The sequence below is a fragment of the Cololabis saira genome, chromosome 20 (assembly GCF_033807715.1).
Source record: "Cololabis saira isolate AMF1-May2022 chromosome 20, fColSai1.1, whole genome shotgun sequence".
In the NCBI taxonomy this organism is placed as follows: Eukaryota; Metazoa; Chordata; class Actinopteri; order Beloniformes; family Belonidae; genus Cololabis; species Cololabis saira.
The window spans coordinates 38,592,634-38,611,149 of record NC_084606.1 but is presented as its reverse complement, the minus strand read 5'-3'; the positions used below and the strand labels follow the sequence as shown (position 1 = coordinate 38,611,149).

The window sequence follows — 18,516 nt, the reverse complement described above, 5'->3', positions numbered from 1 at the left end:
GTACATGTAAAAGACAACAATTAAAGATAAGATAAGCAAACAAAACAAAGCAAACAAAAAACAAAACCAAAAATGTCATACTTTAAAACTTAATATCTTAATTACATGAGCAAAAAGGAGTAGGAAGAAATATAAACTTATTTAATCCTACCCCCATTCACTAATCATTTATTAAGTATTTATAATAACTAACTATACTATAATTATACTCACACACTTACTTAGACTGTTCATGTTCTGGTCTCTGGAAAGAACCTAGAGACAACTTCTGTTGTATTAGACGCTATACAAATAAAATTGATTATGTTTCTAAGGCCAATAAAAATGTTAAACAATAGATACATCTAATTGCTACGACGGAGTATTAGGGCCAAACTAAGACAAAAAAAAATGGAAATTACGAGAATAAAGTCATAATAATATGAGAATAAAGTTGTACAATTACTAGAATAAAGTCATAATATTATTAGAATAAAGTCGTAATATTACGAGAATTAAGCCGTAATATTACGAGAATAAAGTCTTAATATTACGAGAATAAAGTCGTAATATTACAAGAATAAAGTCGGAATATTTAGAGAATAAAGTGGTCATTTATGAGAACTCTAACAGGAAGAGCACATACGTCTCTTGTTTTGTTTTTGTCTTAGTTTGGCCCTAATACTAATACTATAAATAACCATTCAATAATTAGGATAAAACCTCAACCTTTCTAACACTCCAATACTAATTTGTTAACTTGTACAGCAAAGTTAAAGGTGTTGGTTGCCAAATCTTCTTCATTAATACGCTAAACTCTTTGACTGTTGCTGCTCAGAAAAAAAAGCCTTTTCAATGTGATGATTCCAATGTTCCTGTTCCTCATATATTACTAATGCAGCACTACTCCTATTACATATGCTGAAATTGAACTTCAGTTGTTGAAATATGATGCAGAATGAAAAGCTGCAGAAGAAGGAACATAATTTACTGGTGAGATGGCAGACTGCACCTATGTATATTAGAAGCATAATTCAGTTTTGAAAGAGCTGCATACAGGACTAGGCCTGGAACTTTATACTCCTTTCTGTATTTGGAAACTGAGATCAGGTTCAGAAGTAGAATAATTAATCGCAGGCCCGGTTCTACGAGGGTGCATCAGCATTGCACCCTCAGTTAATGTGTTTGTATGCTCAGTTGAAAAGACAAAAAAAAAACTGACAAGTGCGCACGCGTTAAAGCTGATTTATGGTTCTGCGTTAAATCGACGCAGAGCCTACGCCGTAACCTACGCCGTAACCTACGCCGTAACCTACGCCGTAACCTACGCCGTAACCTACGCCGTAACCTACGGCGTAACCTACGCCGTAACCTACGGCATAACCTACGGCGTAACCTACAGCGTAACCTACGGCGTAACCTACGGCGTAACCTACGCCGTAACCTACGGCATAACCTACGGCGTAACCTACGGCGTAACCTACAGCGTAACCTACGCCGTAACCTACGCCGTAACCTATGCCGTAACCTACGCCGTAACCTACGCAGCGACGTGCACCTACGCCGTAGGTTCTGCGTTGGTGTAACGCGGAACCATAAATCAGGCTTCAATGTACGTCACTCATCTGCGTCCAAGACGCTGCTCTCTGCTGCTCTGTTAACACAAGTAACGATGGATATTGGGAAGTGGTTCAAGCACAACCACGCCAGCAAGTTAGACAACGGTGGTCACGAGACAGAGATCCATCTCAACTGGACTGGACCACACTGGTTATATTTATTTTTCTATGTTTTATTTTCTGTTACACTGCAAAAACCCAAAATCTTACCAAAATCTTACTAGTTAAAATGTCTCATTTTTAGTCAAAAAATCTCATTACACTTAAAACAAGAGTCATTACCAGAAAAATAACTTATTTGACAATTTTCACCTGTTTCAAGTAAATTTTCACTTGAAATAAGTAGTAAAATCTGCCAGTGGGACAAGATTTATCTTCTTATTACAAGCAAAAAAAATCTTGTTCCACTGGCAGATTTTTCTACTTATTTCAAGTGAAAATCTACTTGAAACACATTAAGTAGTTACTTGAGTAGATTAGTGAAGCAGAAACTGTTTCTCTTACTCCGCTACATTAGGCTACGTTGAGCTGTTACTTTTCTTTTATCCCTTTTATCCACGTACGCGTCAATCTCATGACATCACTGAGTGATTCTTTGGGAAAAATGTTTGTTTTTGCATGTTTTGTCACATTTACACAGACTCAAACACACACAGAGTTTCTATGAGTTCATGTTTGTTCTAGTTCTGCCTGGTTAAAAAAGAAAAGTACATGGGTTGACATTTTGTGCTACTTGTGCTTAATTTATTTTTTTTATTCTGTTATTATTTATTTTATTATTTATTAAAGTACTTGAATTTACTTTAAGATTATTTTAATTTAAGCTATTTTTTATTTTGTATTAATTTTAATTTATTTTATTGATTTAATTTGCCTGAAGATGATTATTTTGTACTTTTGTCTGTTTGAATGGTTGTGTTAAAAAAATAAATCAGACATTACTCAACAGTTACTCAGTACTTGAGTAGTTTTTTCACCAAGTACTTTTTTACTTTTACTCAAGTAATTATTTGGATGACTACTTTTTACTTCTACTTGAGTCATATTATTCTGAAGTAACAGTACTTTTACTTGAGTAAAGTTTTCGGCTCCTCTACCAGCTCTGCTTAAATCTTAAACTTTTTTTTTTTTTTTGGCATATTTTCCATTTGTCCAACAAAACGGCTGACAAAGCTAACAGCCTGACATGTCCCCACCTTTCCCTCTCCACACTTGGTGCCGGTCATGACGAGGCCGGGGTCGGGCAGGTCTCCCTGGCCGTCCTGCGTGCTGTAAACGTACGTGCCGCGGCACTTCACCTCGATGCCGCCCGTCTTGATGGTGGTGTCGATGGAAACGGCGTTGGTGCCTTTGGGCTTCTTGGCAGCGCTGTGGCACTGGATCTTACCACACTTGGCATCGCTGTGCAGAGAAACAAGCAAAGAGACACCAGTTCTTATTTTTGTAGATTCCAAAGAGGTCCATGTTGTTTTATTAGTCGACCTCTGCAGAGCAGCATGTACCAGCAGTCCTTGCTAGGGAGGCCCCCATACCGTTTTTTTCACACCGAGTACGAGTATTTGAATTTGTGTACTTGCCGATACCGAGTACCGATACGATACTTCGGATTTGGAATGAATTAATGAATTCGGAATGAATAATTCAGAATTAAATAATTCAGAATTAAACTATCTTCCTTCAAGTTTACATGGAAATAGTAATTCTGAATTGAGGTTTACATGGAAACATGTTTGATCGGCTTTCTCCAATTCCTCTACAGGTTTGGGGGCTGGGAAGGTTCTGATTGGATAGGGGGGGGACCGGAAGTTACATCTACCGGAAGAAAAACTAACTTAGCCACTACAACTTTGAAAAGCTCACAATTTTGATGTTTCCTGTTTCCATCTGTTCTTTTAATGATTTCTATTTATTAAATAAATGTCTCTGCTCTTGACCAGCGTTTACTGCTGCTGCATCTTGAAACTTTGTTTGGAAAACCAGCCCAGCGGGAATATAAGGTCATGGAGACAGACGGGCGAGGGAACGAGCAGAAAGAAAGACCGGAATTAATTTAAAGAGGAATGAGTGTAAACATGATCTGGAATTATTCTATTCGGATTTAAAATCAGAATAAACCAGCCACTTACTTCAGAATTAAAGAGGAATTAAACATCCCATGTAAACACAGCCATTATGTGATCTTAACATAATATTATGTCCGTAACATAATATTAAAATCATATTAGTGAACCTGGACAAATTTAAAATACACAAACTATGAAGATTCGATGGCAGTAAAGATTTTGAATCTTTATTTTCACAGCACCTCTCAGTGGGTAAATAAACACGGGGATGTTCATTTCACTATTTCAGCCATACAGGACTGTCTCAGAAAATTAGAAGTCCTTTATTTTCTGTAATGCAAAAATGTCATCCATTCTGGATTCATTACAAATCAACTGAATCATTGCAAGCCTTTTATTATTTTAATATTGCTGATCATGGCTTACAGCTTAAGAAAACTCAAATATCCTATCTCAAAAAATTAAAATATTCTGGGAATCTTAATCTTAAACTGTAAACCATGATCAGCAATATTAAAATAATAAAAGACTTGCAATGATTCAGTTGATTTGTAATGTAATCCTTCCTTCCTTCCTTCCTTCCTTCCTTCCTTCCTTCCTTCCTTCCTTCCTTCCTTCCTTCCTTCCTTCCTTCCTTCCTTCCTTCCTTCCTTCTTTCCTTCCATCCTTCCTCCCTTCCTTCCGTCCGTCCTTCCTTCCTTCCTTCCTTCCTTCCTTCCTTCCTTCCTTCCTTCTTTCCTTCCATCCTTCCTCCCTTCCTTCCGTCCTTCCTTCCTCCTTCCCTTCCTTCATTCCTTCCTTCCTTCTTTCCTTCCATCCTTCCTCCCTTCCTTCCTTCCTTCCTTCCTTCCGTCCTTCCTTCCTCCTTCCCTTCCTTCATTCCTTCCTTCTTTCCTTCCATCCTTCCTCCCTTCCTTCCTTCCTTCCGTCCTTCCTTCCTTCCATCCTTCCTCCCTTCCTTCCTTCCTTCCTTCCGTCCTTCCTTCCTCCTTCCCTTCCTTCATTCCTTCCTTCTTTCCTTCCATCCTTCCTCCCTTCCTTCCTTCCTTCCTTCCTTCCTTCCGTCCTTCCTTCCTTCCGTCCTTCCTTCCTTCCTTCCTTCCTTCCCTTCCTTCATTCCTTACTTCCTTCTTTCCTTGTTTTCTCCCTCCCTCCCTTCCTTCCTTTCCTCCCTTCCTTCCTTCTTTCCTTCCATCCTTCCTCCCTTCCTTCCTTCCTTCCTTCCTTCCTTCCTTCCTTCCTTCCTTCCTTCCTTCCTTCCTTCCATCCTTCCTTCCTCCTTCCTTCCCTTCCTTCATTCCTTCCTTCCTTCTTTCCTTGTTTTTTCCCTCCCTCCCTTCCTTCCTTCCTTCCTTCCTTCTTTTCACCCTTCCTTCCTTCCTTCTTTCCTTGTTTTCTCCCTCCCTTCCTTCCTTCCTCCTTCCCTTCTTTCCTCCCTTGCTTCATTCATTCCTTCCTTCCTTCCTTCTTTCCTTGTTTTCTCCCTCCCTCCCTTCCCTCTTCCCTTCTTTTCTCCCTTCCTTCCTTCCTTCCTTCCTTCCTTCCATCCTTCCTTCCGTCCCTCCTTCCTCCTTCCCTTCCTTCATTCCTTCCTTCCTTCCTTCTTTCCTTCCATCCTTCCTCCCTTCCGTCCTTCCTTCCAACCTTCCTTCCTTCCTTCCTCCTTCCTTCCCTTCCTTCATTCCTTCCTTCTTTCCTTGTTTTCTCCCTCCCTCCCTTCCTTCCTTTCCTCCCTTCCTTCATTCATTCCTTCCTTCTTTCCTTGTTTTCTCCCTCCCTCCCTCCCTTCCTTCCTTCTTTTCACCCTTCCTTCCTTCCTTCCTTCCTTCCGTCCTTCCTTCCTCCTTCCCTTCCTTCATTCCTTCCTTCCTTCTTTCCTTGTTTTCTCCCTCCCTCCCTTCCTTCCTTTCCTCCCTTCCTTCCTTCTTTCCTTCCATCCTTCCTCCCTTCCTTCCTTCCTTCCGTCCTTCCTTCCATCCTTCCTTCCTTCCTCCTTCCTTCCCTTCCTTCATTCCTTCCTTCCTTCTTTCCTTGTTTTCTCCCTCCCTCCCTCCCTCCCTCCCTCCCTTCCTTCCTTCTGTCCTTCCTTCCTTCCATCCTTCCTTCCCTTCCTTCATTCCTTACTTCCTTCTTTCCTTGTTTTCTCCCTCCCTCCCTTCCTTCCTTTCCTCCCTTCCTTCCTTCTTTCCTTCCATCCTTCCTCCCTTCCTTCCTTCCTTCCTTCCTTCCTTCCGTCCTTCCTTCCTTCCATCCTTCCTTCCTCCTTCCTTCCCTTCCTTCATTCCTTCCTTCCTTCTTTCCTTGTTTTTTCCCTCCCTCCCTTCCTTCCTTCCTTCCTTCTTTTCACCCTTCCTTCCTTCCTTCTTTCCTTGTTTTCTCCCTCCCTTCCTTCCTTCCTCCTTCCCTTCTTTCCTCCCTTCCTTCATTCATTCCTTCCTTCCTTCCTTCTTTCCTTGTTTTCTCCCTCCCTCCCTTCCCTCTTCCCTTCTTTTCTCCCTTCCTTCCTTCCTTCCTTCCATCCTTCCATCCTTCCTTCCGTCCCTCCTTCCTCCTTCCCTTCCTTCATTCCTTCCTTCCTTCCTTCTTTCCTTCCATCCTTCCTCCCTTCCGTCCTTCCTTCCAACCTTCCTTCCTTCCTTCCTCCTTCCTTCCCTTCCTTCATTCCTTCCTTCTTTCCTTGTTTTCTCCCTCCCTCCCTTCCTTCCCTCCCTTCCTTCATTCATTCCTTCATTCTTTCCTTGTTTTCTCCCTCCCTCCCTCCCTTCCTTCCTTCTTTTCACCCTTCCTTCCTTCCTTCCGTCCTTCCTTCCTCCTTCCCTTCCTTCATTCCTTCCTTCCTTCCTTCTTTCCTTGTTTTCTCCCTCCCTCCCTTCCTTCCTTTCCTCCCTTCCTTCCTTCTTTCCTTCCATCCTTCCTCCCTTCCTTACTTCCTTCCTTCCTTCCGTCCTTCCTTCCGTCCTTCCTTCCTTCCTCCTTCCCTCCCTTCCTTCCTTCTTTTCACCCTTCCTTCCTTCCTTCTTTCCTTGTTTTCTCCCTCCCTTCCTTCCTTCCTCCTTCCCTTCTTTCCTCCCTTCCTTCATTAATTCCTTCCTTCCTTCCTTCTTTCCTTGTTTTCTCCCTCCCTTCCCTCTTTCCTTCTTTTCTCCCTTCCTTCCTTCCTTCCTTCCGTCCCTCCTTCCTCCTTCCCTTCCTTCATTCCTTCCTTCCTTCTTTCCTTCCATCCTTCCTTCCATCCTTCCTTCCTTCCTTCCTCCCTTCCCTTCCTTCATTCCTTCCTTCCTTCTTTCCTTGTTTTCTCCCTCCCTCCCTTCCTTCCTTTCCTCCCTTCCTTCATTCATTCCTTCCTTCTTTCCTTGTTTTCTCCCTCCCTCCCTTCCTTCCTTCCTTCCGTCCTTCCTTCCTCCTTCCCTTCCTTCATTCCTTCCTTCCTTCCTTCCATCCTTCCTCCCTTCCTTCCGTCCTTCCTTCCATCCTTCCTTCCTTCCCTTCCTTCATTCCTTCCTTCTTTCCTTGTTTTCTCCCTCCCTCCCTCCCTCCCTTCCTTCCTTCCTTCTTTTCACCCTTCCTTCCTTCCTTCCTTCTTTCCTTGTTTTCTCCCTCCCTTCCTTCCTTCCTCCTTCCCTTCTTTCCTCCCTTCCTTCATTCATTCCTTCCTTCCTTCTTTCCTTGTTTTCTCCCTCCCTCCCTCCCTCCCTTCCTTCCTTCCTTCCTTCTTTTCACCCTTCCTTCCTTCCTTCCTTCCATCCTTCCTTCCGTCCTTCCTTCCTCCTTCCTTCCCTTCCTTCATTCCTTCCTTCCTTCTTTCCTTGTTTTCTCCCTCCCTCCCTCCCTCCCTCCCTTCCTTCTTTTCACCCTTCCTTCCTTCCTTCTTTCCTTGTTTTCTCCTTCCCTTCCTTCCTTCCTTCCTCCTTCCCTTCTTTCCTCCCTTCCTTCATTCATTCCTTCCTTCCTTCTTTTCTCCCTCCCTCCCTTCCTTCCTTCCTTCTTTTCACCCTTCCTTCCTTCCTTCCTTCCTTCCATCCTTCCTTCCGTCCTTCCTTCCCTTCCTTCATTCCTTCCTTCCTTCCTTCTTTCCTTCCATCCTTCCTCCCTTCCTTCCTCCTTCCTTCCCTTCCTTCATTCCTTCCTTCCTTCTTTCCTTGTTTTCTCCCTCCCTCCCTTCCTTCCTTTCCTCCCTTCCTTCATTCATTCCTTCCTTCTTTCCTTGTTTTCTCCCTCCCTCCCTCCCTCCCCCCTTCCTTCCTTCTTTTCACCCTTCCTTCCTTCCTTCTTTCCTTGTTTTCTCCCTCCCTTCCTTCCTTCCTCCTTCCCTTCTTTCCTCCCTTCCTTCATTCATTCCTTCCTTCCTTCTTTCCTTGTTTTCTCCCTCCCTCCCTCCCTCCCTTCCTTCCTTCTTTTCACCCTTCCTTCCTTCCTTCCTTCCTTCCATCCTTCCTTCCGTCCTTCCTTCCTCCTTCCCTTCCTTCATTCCGTCCTTCCTTCCTTCCATCCTTCCTTCCTTCCTTCCCTTCCTTCTTCCTTCCTTCCTTCTTTCCTGGTTTTCTCCCTCCCTCCCTTCCTTCCTTTCCTCCCTTCCTTCATTCATTCCTTCCTTCCTTCTTTCCTTGTTTTCTCCCTCCCTCCCTCCCTCCCTTCCATCCTTCCTTCTTTTCACCCTTCCTTCCTTCCTTCTTTCCTTGTTTTCTCCCTCCCTTCCTTCCTTCCTCCTTCCCTTCTTTCCTCCCTTCCTTCCTTCTTTCCTTGTTTTCTCCCTCCCTCCCTTCCCTCTTTCCTTCCTTCCTTCCTTCCTTCCTTCCTTCCTTCCTTCCTTCCTTCCTTCCTTCCTTCCTTCCTTCCTTCCTTCCTTCCTTCCTTCCTTCCTTCCTTCCTTCCTTCTTCCCTTCCTCCTTCCTTGACCCAAAGACAGCACAAGGGTTAAGAGTGGCTTGTAATATTTCAGTTGATTTGTAATGAATCCAGAATGTATGACATTTTTGTTTTTTTGTAATTGCATTACAGAAAATAAAGAACTTTATTACAATATTCTAATTTTCTGAGACAGTCCTGTAGTACACGATCAGAGAATTGATCAGGGTTCCAATCTTAGAGCAGCTGTTTCAAGTTGAGTCATTCAGATAAAAGAATAGGAAACTCTAACAAGCAGATAATTACACAATGATGGACAGATAACGGCTGCTTCTAGATGACTAATAACAGTAAAACATGGCACAGCTTTTAATGAGCCCTCTGGCTCACTGTGGCCAGAAAGACTGTTCTCTTATGGGACTCGGTAATGGTTTGGGCGTGATTGCTCGTAGACGGCAGCAGTAAAGCTTTGTAATCCACAAGCTCATTTACATTGCTAAATAGCTCATTTTACTCCCTCTCATTTTGGTCTTGGCCGTGTTCCCGTTCTCAGAGACTTGACGGAAGGTCCAGCTCAGGGGGAAGCAGAGTGTTAGAATAGGTAACTGAAATATCCCCGGAAAAACGGCTGTGAAATGAGGATAGAAATACCAGATCTGTATTGTTATCTTCTCAAGCCCCTCAATACGGTTTGACCTACATGCACGAAAATCGGTACACACCTGTATCATGTCGCAACTTAAAGAAAAGTCTCTTGGCGCCATGGCCCAAACCAAACAGGAAGTCGGCCATTTTGAATTAATCGTGTCATTTTGGCACAATTTATGGCATTTCTTCGGCCGTTAATACGGCCCGAACCGTAACGAGCACCCAGGTGTGTTATACATCAAAATGTGTGTCTCCATCCTGTGACAACACGCATTACTTTTCTCTTTCAAAAGCGTTACTGTGGTGACACTAGACGCCAAAAAGCGCGCCCACCCTTCATCTGATTGGTTCAGACAGAAAAAACTTTGCGCCTCAAGCCCCAGAATAGGGTTTGACGTACATGAACGAAAATCAGTACACACCTGTATCATGTCGCAACTAAAAGAAAAGTCTCTTGGCGCCATGGCCGAAACCGAACAGGAAGTCGGCCATTTTGAACATTTTGAATTAATCGCGTAATTTTGGCGCAATTTATGCCATTCCTTCGGCAGTTAATACGGCCAGCTCAGGGGGAAGCAGAGTATTAGAATAGGTAACTAAAATATCCCCTGAAAAATGGCTGCGAAATGAGGATAGAAATACCAGATCTGTATTGTTATCTTCATGGAAATTGGACTCATGTTTGAATGGCAGAACATGCTAAAGCCATGCGGCAGAATATGTCCTTGAAGGAATTCACATGAAAAATGTAATAGAAAATATTTTTTTACTTAGTATAAATATATTAAGAGGAAATGGATAAAGATACCTGAGAGCTGAGTACTTGCTGTCATTAGTCCCTCCAACAGTCCTCCCAATGGCGTCTGAGGCCGCTCATACTGTTTAGTTTAGTGTCACGTTGCACAAGTGCCACCAGTCTCTTACCTTTTCTCACACTTCATGTAGTTGCCCAGTTGATCTTTCCCACAGTTGCCAAACGCATTTCCGGCAGCATTGACATCTTCAAAGCAAGCATCATGGGCTGGTCGAGCTCCTGGAAGTACAGCATTCCCCCGTCAGCCCTCTGCACCCACGCTGTCCAGCTTTACTCTTAGAAACCTTGTAAACCAACATTTTCTCCACAAACAATACATAATGTGTCATGAGGCTCTCTGCAACAAACTGGCAACCTGAATGCTACATGGAGCATCGTTAGGAGCCAATGTGCTAGGAATGGGCGATATTTTACCGTTCATGATTTACTCTTTAAGAAAGAAAGAAAGAAAGAAAGAAAGAAAGAAAGAAAGAAAGAAAGAAAGAAAGAAAGAAAGAAAGAAAGAAAGAAAGAAAGAAAGAAAGAAAGAAAGAAAGAAAGAAAGAAAGATAAATTCCCGTTGATACGTGTTTGTGTAACAAACATGGCGGATCGGAGTCATTCCAGTTTTGCAGTACAGGTGTAACTCATTTCATTGGTTTTTATCAATTCAATGTAATTGGTGTAGTTTAGTATTTAGTATCTTTTAGAGCAGTGATTTGGCTCCAAAGACTGAATGTGGTGATAGATTTATAGTTACAAAGGTGGAGTTGAATTGGTATTTTTTTATCGTCATTTTTATCGTTATCAGGATAAATGCCAGAAATGATCGTGATGATTTTTTTAGTCCATACCGCCCAATCACTAGTTCAAACATATTAATCTTTTTCAATCAAATCTGAAAACCTCTCAGCTTGAATGACACAACAGCAGTTTCAAACGCCAGCTACAACAACATCACGGTTCAAGGCCCTGACAGCGACCTGGACACTTCCGTTTAAACTAACACTTCCCAGTGGACTGAGTGCCCTCAGGCTACAGGCCTGTCCTACTCAGCCATGTGGTGAAGTCGGTACCGGCGTTTTCCTCACCGTAGCCCCAGAGCTGCAGACACTGCTGCTGGTGGGTGAGGCACATGCCGTTGTAGCAGTAGGCCAGTCCGTACTGGCAGGACGAGCCGTCCAGCAGGTACACGTTGGACGGACAGTAAGGAGACGCTCCGGTGCAGTACTCGGGCAGGTCGCAGGCCCCCGCCGGGCCCCTGCACATGGTGCCGGCCTGCTTCAACTGGAACAGACAGAGAACGAGCAGTTACAGACCTCCAATTCAATTCAATTCAATTTTATTTATATAGCGTCTAATACAACAAAAGTTCTCTCCATATTGTTTCCATGCGGAGAAAGGAGGATGTATTTGTTTCAGAAAACACAGCATTTACACTCAGTGGAAGAGAAAAACAATATATAGGTTATTCCTACGTTCAGTTCTTTGTCTTTTATGACCATTTAAGGCTCAGTAGAATTTAGCTTTACAGTTCTGTGTACGACAGCAGGATGTCAGGTTGTCCGTGTGTGTGTGTGTGTGTGTGTGTGTGTGTGTGTGTGTGTGTGTGTGTGTGTGTGTGTGTGTGTGTGTGTGTGTGTGCACGACTTACATTACAGTTCTTGCAGCAAACTCCATGGGCACACTGCGCCCCCTCCCTTAGGGTACAGTTATTGGCGTTGCAGCAGTCGTTGGTGCATTCCTGTAAACGGACACACACATGTGTTTGAGTTGACGACTCCGAAACAGAAGTACCGTATTTTCCGCACTATAAGGCGCACCTAAAAGCCTTTAATTTTCTCAAAAACCGGCAGTGCGCCTTATATATGATCATTACAGTAATTTCTGTTACTGTAGTCAGGGGGATTGTGGGTAATGTAGTTGGTGTCGCCGAAGTAACGGCGCTAAAAACGTCAGGAATCGTCACAGACGTTCAAGACAACAGCAGCGACGCTGACTCGCATAATGGAGACTTTGACGAGACGGAGCAAAGCTGGTTTTTATTTTGTTAATAAAGTTTTTTCTTCTTGTTTTTTTTTTTTTGCATTTGCTGTAGGATTTTGTAGCATTTCCTGTAGCGCAGCTCCATCAGGTAGATACGTAACTCAACCCCAGCCACTATAGTACGGTATTTTACCATATATTTAGTGCACCTTATAGTGCGGTGCGCCTTATGGTGTGGAAAAAAATACGGTATATAGTAACCTGAGATGAACGTCACTAGTGAGTGCTTTCAGACCTGTGGCCTGTTTGTTTTGTTCCGATTCAGGGGCTACAGTTGTTTCGTTTTTCGTTTGTGGGGTGTGTGCTACCGCGGTGCAAGAGCGGACCGCTCTGCCGCCGAGCTCGGCGGCGCGTGAGAGGGCGTTTGCGCCGCGCCTGCCTGCCCGAATTGAACATTTTTTTATTTCACCGTGCCGCGCTGTGACGACATCTCGCCACGTCCAATAGGAGAGAGGGGAGAAGAGAGAAAGTTGTGTCCGATAGGACAGAAGGTGGTGGAGGCTGCGCCGACTCTGCACCGACTCTGCACTGATGAGGCATTGTGACACCGTGGCTGACGTGAAACTCCAGCTTCCTACCCCCTGCAGGGCCGACACCTTGGAACAGATTTGAACCACGGGAATACCATATGACGAAGTTCCTGACTGACTGATATGTTAATACCAACTCATTTGGCCACAGACTTGAACCACGAGAACACCCTATGCGGTAATTTACAACTTAGTCAGGCCAAATGCCCGATAACGGCATTTGGCCACAGATCACATCTGACTATAAATTGCTTTTTGTCTCTCACTTGGGTTGTTTATTCCTGCCTTTTGTGCTTTGAACTTACTGTATAAAAAGTCATGATTCCAACCACTCTGGGTCAGCACACCAACCCAGACACGCTCTGCGTAGGTCTGCTCACCGCCGGCTACTGAATAAAACTCACTACACCACAGCGGACTTCTCAACTGGATTTGATAATATTCAATTCAATTCAATTCAATTTTATTTATATAGCGTCTAATACAACAGAGTTGTCTCTAGACGCTTTACAGAGACCCATACCCAGAACATGACCCCCGAGCAGTTATTACATAAACAATGGCAGGTAAAAACTCCCCTAGTGGGAGAAAAACCTTAAGCCAAACAGTGGCAAGGAAAAACTCCCCTTTAGGAGGGAAGAAACCTTGAGCAGGACCAGGCTCATCAGGGGGGACCCTCCTGCCGAGGGCCAGACTGGTGGGTCAGGGACGGCAACAGCACAGCAGGCAGGTGGAAGCAGCAACGGGATGACCAGGGGTGGGGACCGCAGGCCAGCACGCAGCTCCCGAAGCTCCGGCCCAATCAGCAAGTCCCAGGTTGGGGTGCAGGGTCAGGAAAAGACTTGTGCTCCGTAATGCAAGCTACAAGCCACCCACGACCACCTGCAGGACAAAAGAGAGAAAAGGGAGGAGAAGGGGGGGCCAGCAACGGGATGACCAGGGGTGGGGACCGCAGGCCAGCACGCAGCTCCCGAAGCTCCGGCCCAATCAGCAAGTTCCAGGTTGGGGTGCAGGGTCGGGGAAAGACTTGTGCTCCGTAATGCAAGCTACAAGCCACCCACGACCACCTGCAGGTTCCGGTGTCCGGCAAAGGATGCTGCAACATGGACAAAAGAGAGAAAAGGGAGGAGAAGGGGGGGCCAGCACAAGAAACCACAGGAGCGACTCTGACACACTAAAGTTTACACTACCTAGAGATTTACCAACACCAGCTAGAGGTTTACTAAACACTAACTATAGGCTTTACTAAACAGAAATGTTTTAAGTTTAGTTTTAAAGGTGGAGGTGGTGTCAGCCCCCTTAACCCAGATTGGAAGTTGGTTCCATAGTAGTGGTGCCTGATAGCAGAACGCCCGCCCTCCAAATCTACATTTAGATACTCTAGGAACTACGAGTAAACCTGCACTCTGAGAACGGAGAGCTCTGACAGGAACATAAGGCACTATCAGGTCTTGCAAATAATGCGGAGCTAAGCCGTTTTGGGCTTTATACGCAAGTAATAAAATTTTAAATTGGATTCTGAATTTTACGGGTAACCAATGGAGCGACGCTAACACTGGAGAGACGTGGTCTCTCCTGCTAATTCCTGTCAGTACTTGTGCTGCTGCATTTTGGATCAGCTGGAGCCTATTCAGCAAATTACTTGGACATCCTGCTAACAACACATTACAGTAATCTAGTCTAGAAGATACAAACGCATGAACTAGTTTTTCTGCATCACTCTGCGAGAGGATTTTCCTAATCTTTGCAATATTACGGAGATGGAAAAAGGCTATTTTACAAACCTGATTGACATATGGTTTAAACGACAAATCCTGATCGAAAACAACACCAAGGTTTCTCACAGTTGCACTGGAAGCCATCGCAACACCATCTAATCCCTTCCTAAGATGCTCTGGACCAAGAATGAAAACCTCTGTTTTATCTGAATTTAGAAGCAGGAAATTTCTGGACATCCAGTCCTTGATGTCCCTAAGACATGCCTGAAGTTTAACTAACGGTTCTGTTTCATCCGGCTTCATAGACAAATAGAGCTGCGTATCATCAGCATAACAATGAAAGTGTATGCCGTGATTCTGGATTATACTTCCCAACAGCTGCATGTATAAACTGAACAAGATTGGCCCTAGCACTGAACCCTTCGGAACACCATAACAGACCCTTGACTGTTCTGAAGAAACCTCATGTACATGAACAAACTGGAACCTGTCAGATAGGTATGATTTAAACCAACATAGAGCTGTCCCTTTAATCCCAAAACATGCTCTAACCTGTGCAGTAAAATGCCATGATCTATAGTGTCAAAAGCAGCACTGAGGTCCAGTAGAACCAGTATGGACACTAATCCCTTATCTGAGGTCCAGTAGAACCAGTATGGACACTAATCCCTTATCTGAGGCCATAAGAAGGTCATTCGTGACTCGAACCAGTGCTGTCTCTGTGCTATGATGCATTCTGAACCCTGACTGAAAGACTTCAAACAGATCATTTCTATACAAATAGTCACATAACTGGCTTGAAACTGCCTTTTCCAGAATTTTAGACACAAATGGAAGGTTGGAAATTGGTCTATAATTAGCTAAGGTGTCTGGGTCAAGAGAAGGTTTTTTAAGTAAAGGTTTAATTACTGCGACTTTGAAAACCTGTGGTACATATCCTAAACTTAGGGATAAGTTAATTTGGTCCAGTATTGTCGTACCAATAAGAGAAAAAATATGTTTGAATAGTCGAGTCGGGATGGGGTCTAACATACATGTGGTTGACTTAGCTCTATTAACGAGTGAAGTCAGCTCAGGGAGGTCTATAGGATCAAAACAGTCTGGAGACAAGTCAGAGCCTAGGGAAGTCGCTAAAGCTGAAGAAACACCTACAACCGGCTGGTTGATTTCTTCTCTAATTCTCGTGATTTTACTGTTAAAGAAGCCCATAAAGTCCTCACTACTGAGAGCTGCAGGAATGCACGGCTCCACAGAGTTGTGACTCTTTGTCAGCCTGGCTACAGTGCTGAACAGAAAACGTGGGTTACTTTTGTTATCCTCTATCAACGTTGAATAATAAGCTGTTCTGGCTTTGTGAATGGCTTTTTTATATACTATTAGAATATCTTTCCATTCACGATGAGAGTCTACAGACCTACAAGAGTACCACTTCCTTTCCATTTTACGCACGTTTTGTTTCAACATGCGGATATCTGAATTATACCAGGGAGTTAAGCTCCTGTGGCTAGAAACCCTCCTTTTCAAAGGAGCAACTTCATCTAAAGCTGAATGCAACAAATCAGCAGTGTTACTAGCAAGGAAATCAACATCTGCAGAGGTAGAACCCAGGTCACTGGCCTCGACTACATCACTATTTCGCACTGTCGTAAGATAAGCAATGGCCTCCCTAAATTTAACAATAACTTCATCAGACAAACATCTGCTAAAATAATACCTCCTATTTTGCACTTCAACATCAACAAAATTAAATTCAAACGTTATTAAGTAATGGTCGGATAAAAGGGAGTTTACAGGTGACACCAACAGACCATCAGTTTCAACACCGTAGGTGAGAACGAGATCGAGAGTATGATTAAAACAGTGCGTCGGTTTATCCACTTTTTGTGAGATACCCATTGATTCTAGAAAAGAATCGAAGGCTAATTTAAGATTATCGCTTTCAACATCCATATGAATGTTAAAATCACCCACTATAATGAATTTATCTGTGCTGATCAATAATCCAGAAAGGAAATCTGAAAATTCAGACAAAAACTCCAGATACGCACCAGCAGGGGGCCGGTACACTACCACTAACACAACTGGCTTCTCTGATTTCCAGCTCGGAAATTTCAGACCAAGCATGAGGCTTTCAAATGTATTATAGTTGCACTTAGGTTCAATTTTTGTTTGGAGACCGGAGTTATAAATTGCTGCGACTCCTCCGCCTCGGCCCGTGCTTCTAGGAATGTGATGATTAAAGTAGCCGGGCGGAATTGATTCATTCAAACTAACATACTCTTCCTCCTGTAACCATGTTTCTGTTAAGCAGAAAATATCACTCCTATCATTTACTAACAGAGACTTAGAGCTTAATGATCGTATATTTAGTAGTCCGCATCTAATTTTTCGGTCTGTAATTGGTACCAAATGTACATTGGTTTTAATTTTTACAAGGTTATCTTGGTTAACGCCTCTATAACGCTGCACCTGGTGAACTTTTGGAGGGCGGGGAACTGCAACCACTTCTATTTTGCTAGGCACCTGGCCAGAGTCGCCAATATCATGTAATCCTACAGTTTTAGAGTCGCTAATTACATAATGCAATCCTACAGTTTTGTTGGCAGGCGTTGGTCCTCGAGAAGCAGCAGAGAAGTGTGTTAAACTACAGCTCTGCATCCTGGCCTGGACCCTGCATTGTCAGGGGGAGTGTCTAATAACATTGGCTAGATTTCTAGACATAAGAGCTGCACCATCTCGGGTGGGATGAATGCCGTCCCTTCTAATCAGACCGGGCTTTCCCCAGAATGTCTCCCAGTTGTCAATAAAGTCCACGTCGTTTTCTGAACACCACTGAGACAACCAGCGGCGGAGCGAGAGCATGCGACTAAACATGTCATCGCTGGTCAGATTGGGGAGGGGGCCAGAAAAACCTACGGAGTCCGACATGGTTTTGGCGTAGTTACACACCGAGACAATATTCATTCTGGTTACTTCCGACTGGCGAAGACGGGAGTCATTAGCTCCGACATTGATGATAACTTTACCATATTTACGATTACCCTTTGCCAGTAGCTTCAAATTTGCTTCTATGTCGCCCGCTCTGGCCCCCGGGATGCACCTAACTAAGGTCTCTGGAGTCGGCTTCACATGTCTCACAATAGAGTCTCCAATCACCAGGGTCTGTTTCTCAACAGATGTGTCGCTGAGTGGGGAAAAATGGTTAGACACATGAAGCGGGTGGTGGTGTTCTGTGAGCCCTTTAAGACTACCCTTCCTCCGAACCGTCACCCAGCTGCCCTGCCTGGCCGGCTGCCGGGGAGCTGCAGGGGAGCGGCTACGCTCAGCTGCTACGGGCCGGTCCGCAGAGGATTCTATCGGACTATGGTCTAGTTGGCCGAACCGGACCTCTAACTGACTGAGCCTCGCCTCCAGCCCTGCAAATAAGCTACACTTTAAGCACTTACCGTCTTCACTAAAGGAGGCAGAGGAATAACTAAACATTTCACACACTGAGCAGGAAAGAGGTGAAGCGGTGGGAGCCGGAGAGGCCATGCTAAGATGCTAACGGAGGCTAACGGACAGAAAATGTATCGGTGATTGGTGACAGTGAAAGTTACGGAAGAGAAAATGAGCGAGTGTTGAAATAAAGACAGTAATGTACCAGATATAGTGCTATTTTACCAGAAAACAGTCTAAGTTTAAGACAAAAAAGTCGGGAGAGATCTGTGCCTGCACGCCGTGCAGCAGCAACAGACCACAACACCAGGAAGTGACGCGATGCGTGACGCAGTACGTTACCCAATCAGCAAGCAGCATATTCTTCAACAGCATCCTACGCGGCGGTGGGTGTTGGTCAAACCGCGCTCTATGTGAAAGCAGCTTTTGAGAGAGTTGTGTGGGTTGCTGTGTGGATTCTGTTCTCACTGCAAACGAACCGCTCCAGGTCTGGAATGGAAGCGAGCCGAGACCAACTCTCCTAGGAGATCTCAGCTCGCTTGTTTTGTCCCGCATCCAAGCACGATTGCTGTGTTCACATGTACCAAACGAACCGATCTTTAGGGGGAAACGCTCCCTGTTTCGGAACAACTGCTCCAAACGGGACAGAGGTGAGAGAACCCTTAGAAACCAAGTCTGTTTCAGCAGAAATCGCTCAGCTTTTAGTGCCGTTAACAAAGTCATGTCTTTGCCATTTTTCATGGTTGGGACCGGCACTATGAACACACTGTGTCGTGACACCTTAGCTACATAAGGCACTTATCAAATAATAATTCCTGCATTGACACCAGAGACTTG

At 44.3% G+C, this 18,516-nt stretch overlaps 1 protein-coding gene across 1 annotated transcript in view; it reads right to left on the bottom strand.

The window, feature by feature from the left end:
• LOC133420881 (disintegrin and metalloproteinase domain-containing protein 19-like) overlaps positions 1 to 18,516 on the bottom strand; it is a 203,996-nt gene that overhangs the window by 27,503 nt on the left and 157,977 nt on the right. Inside the window, 4 exon segments of the mRNA XM_061710762.1 lie at positions 2,795 to 2,999; positions 10,079 to 10,187; positions 11,039 to 11,234; positions 11,602 to 11,691. Of these exon segments, the coding sequence (XP_061566746.1) occupies positions 2,795 to 2,999; positions 10,079 to 10,187; positions 11,039 to 11,234; positions 11,602 to 11,691 (600 nt within the window).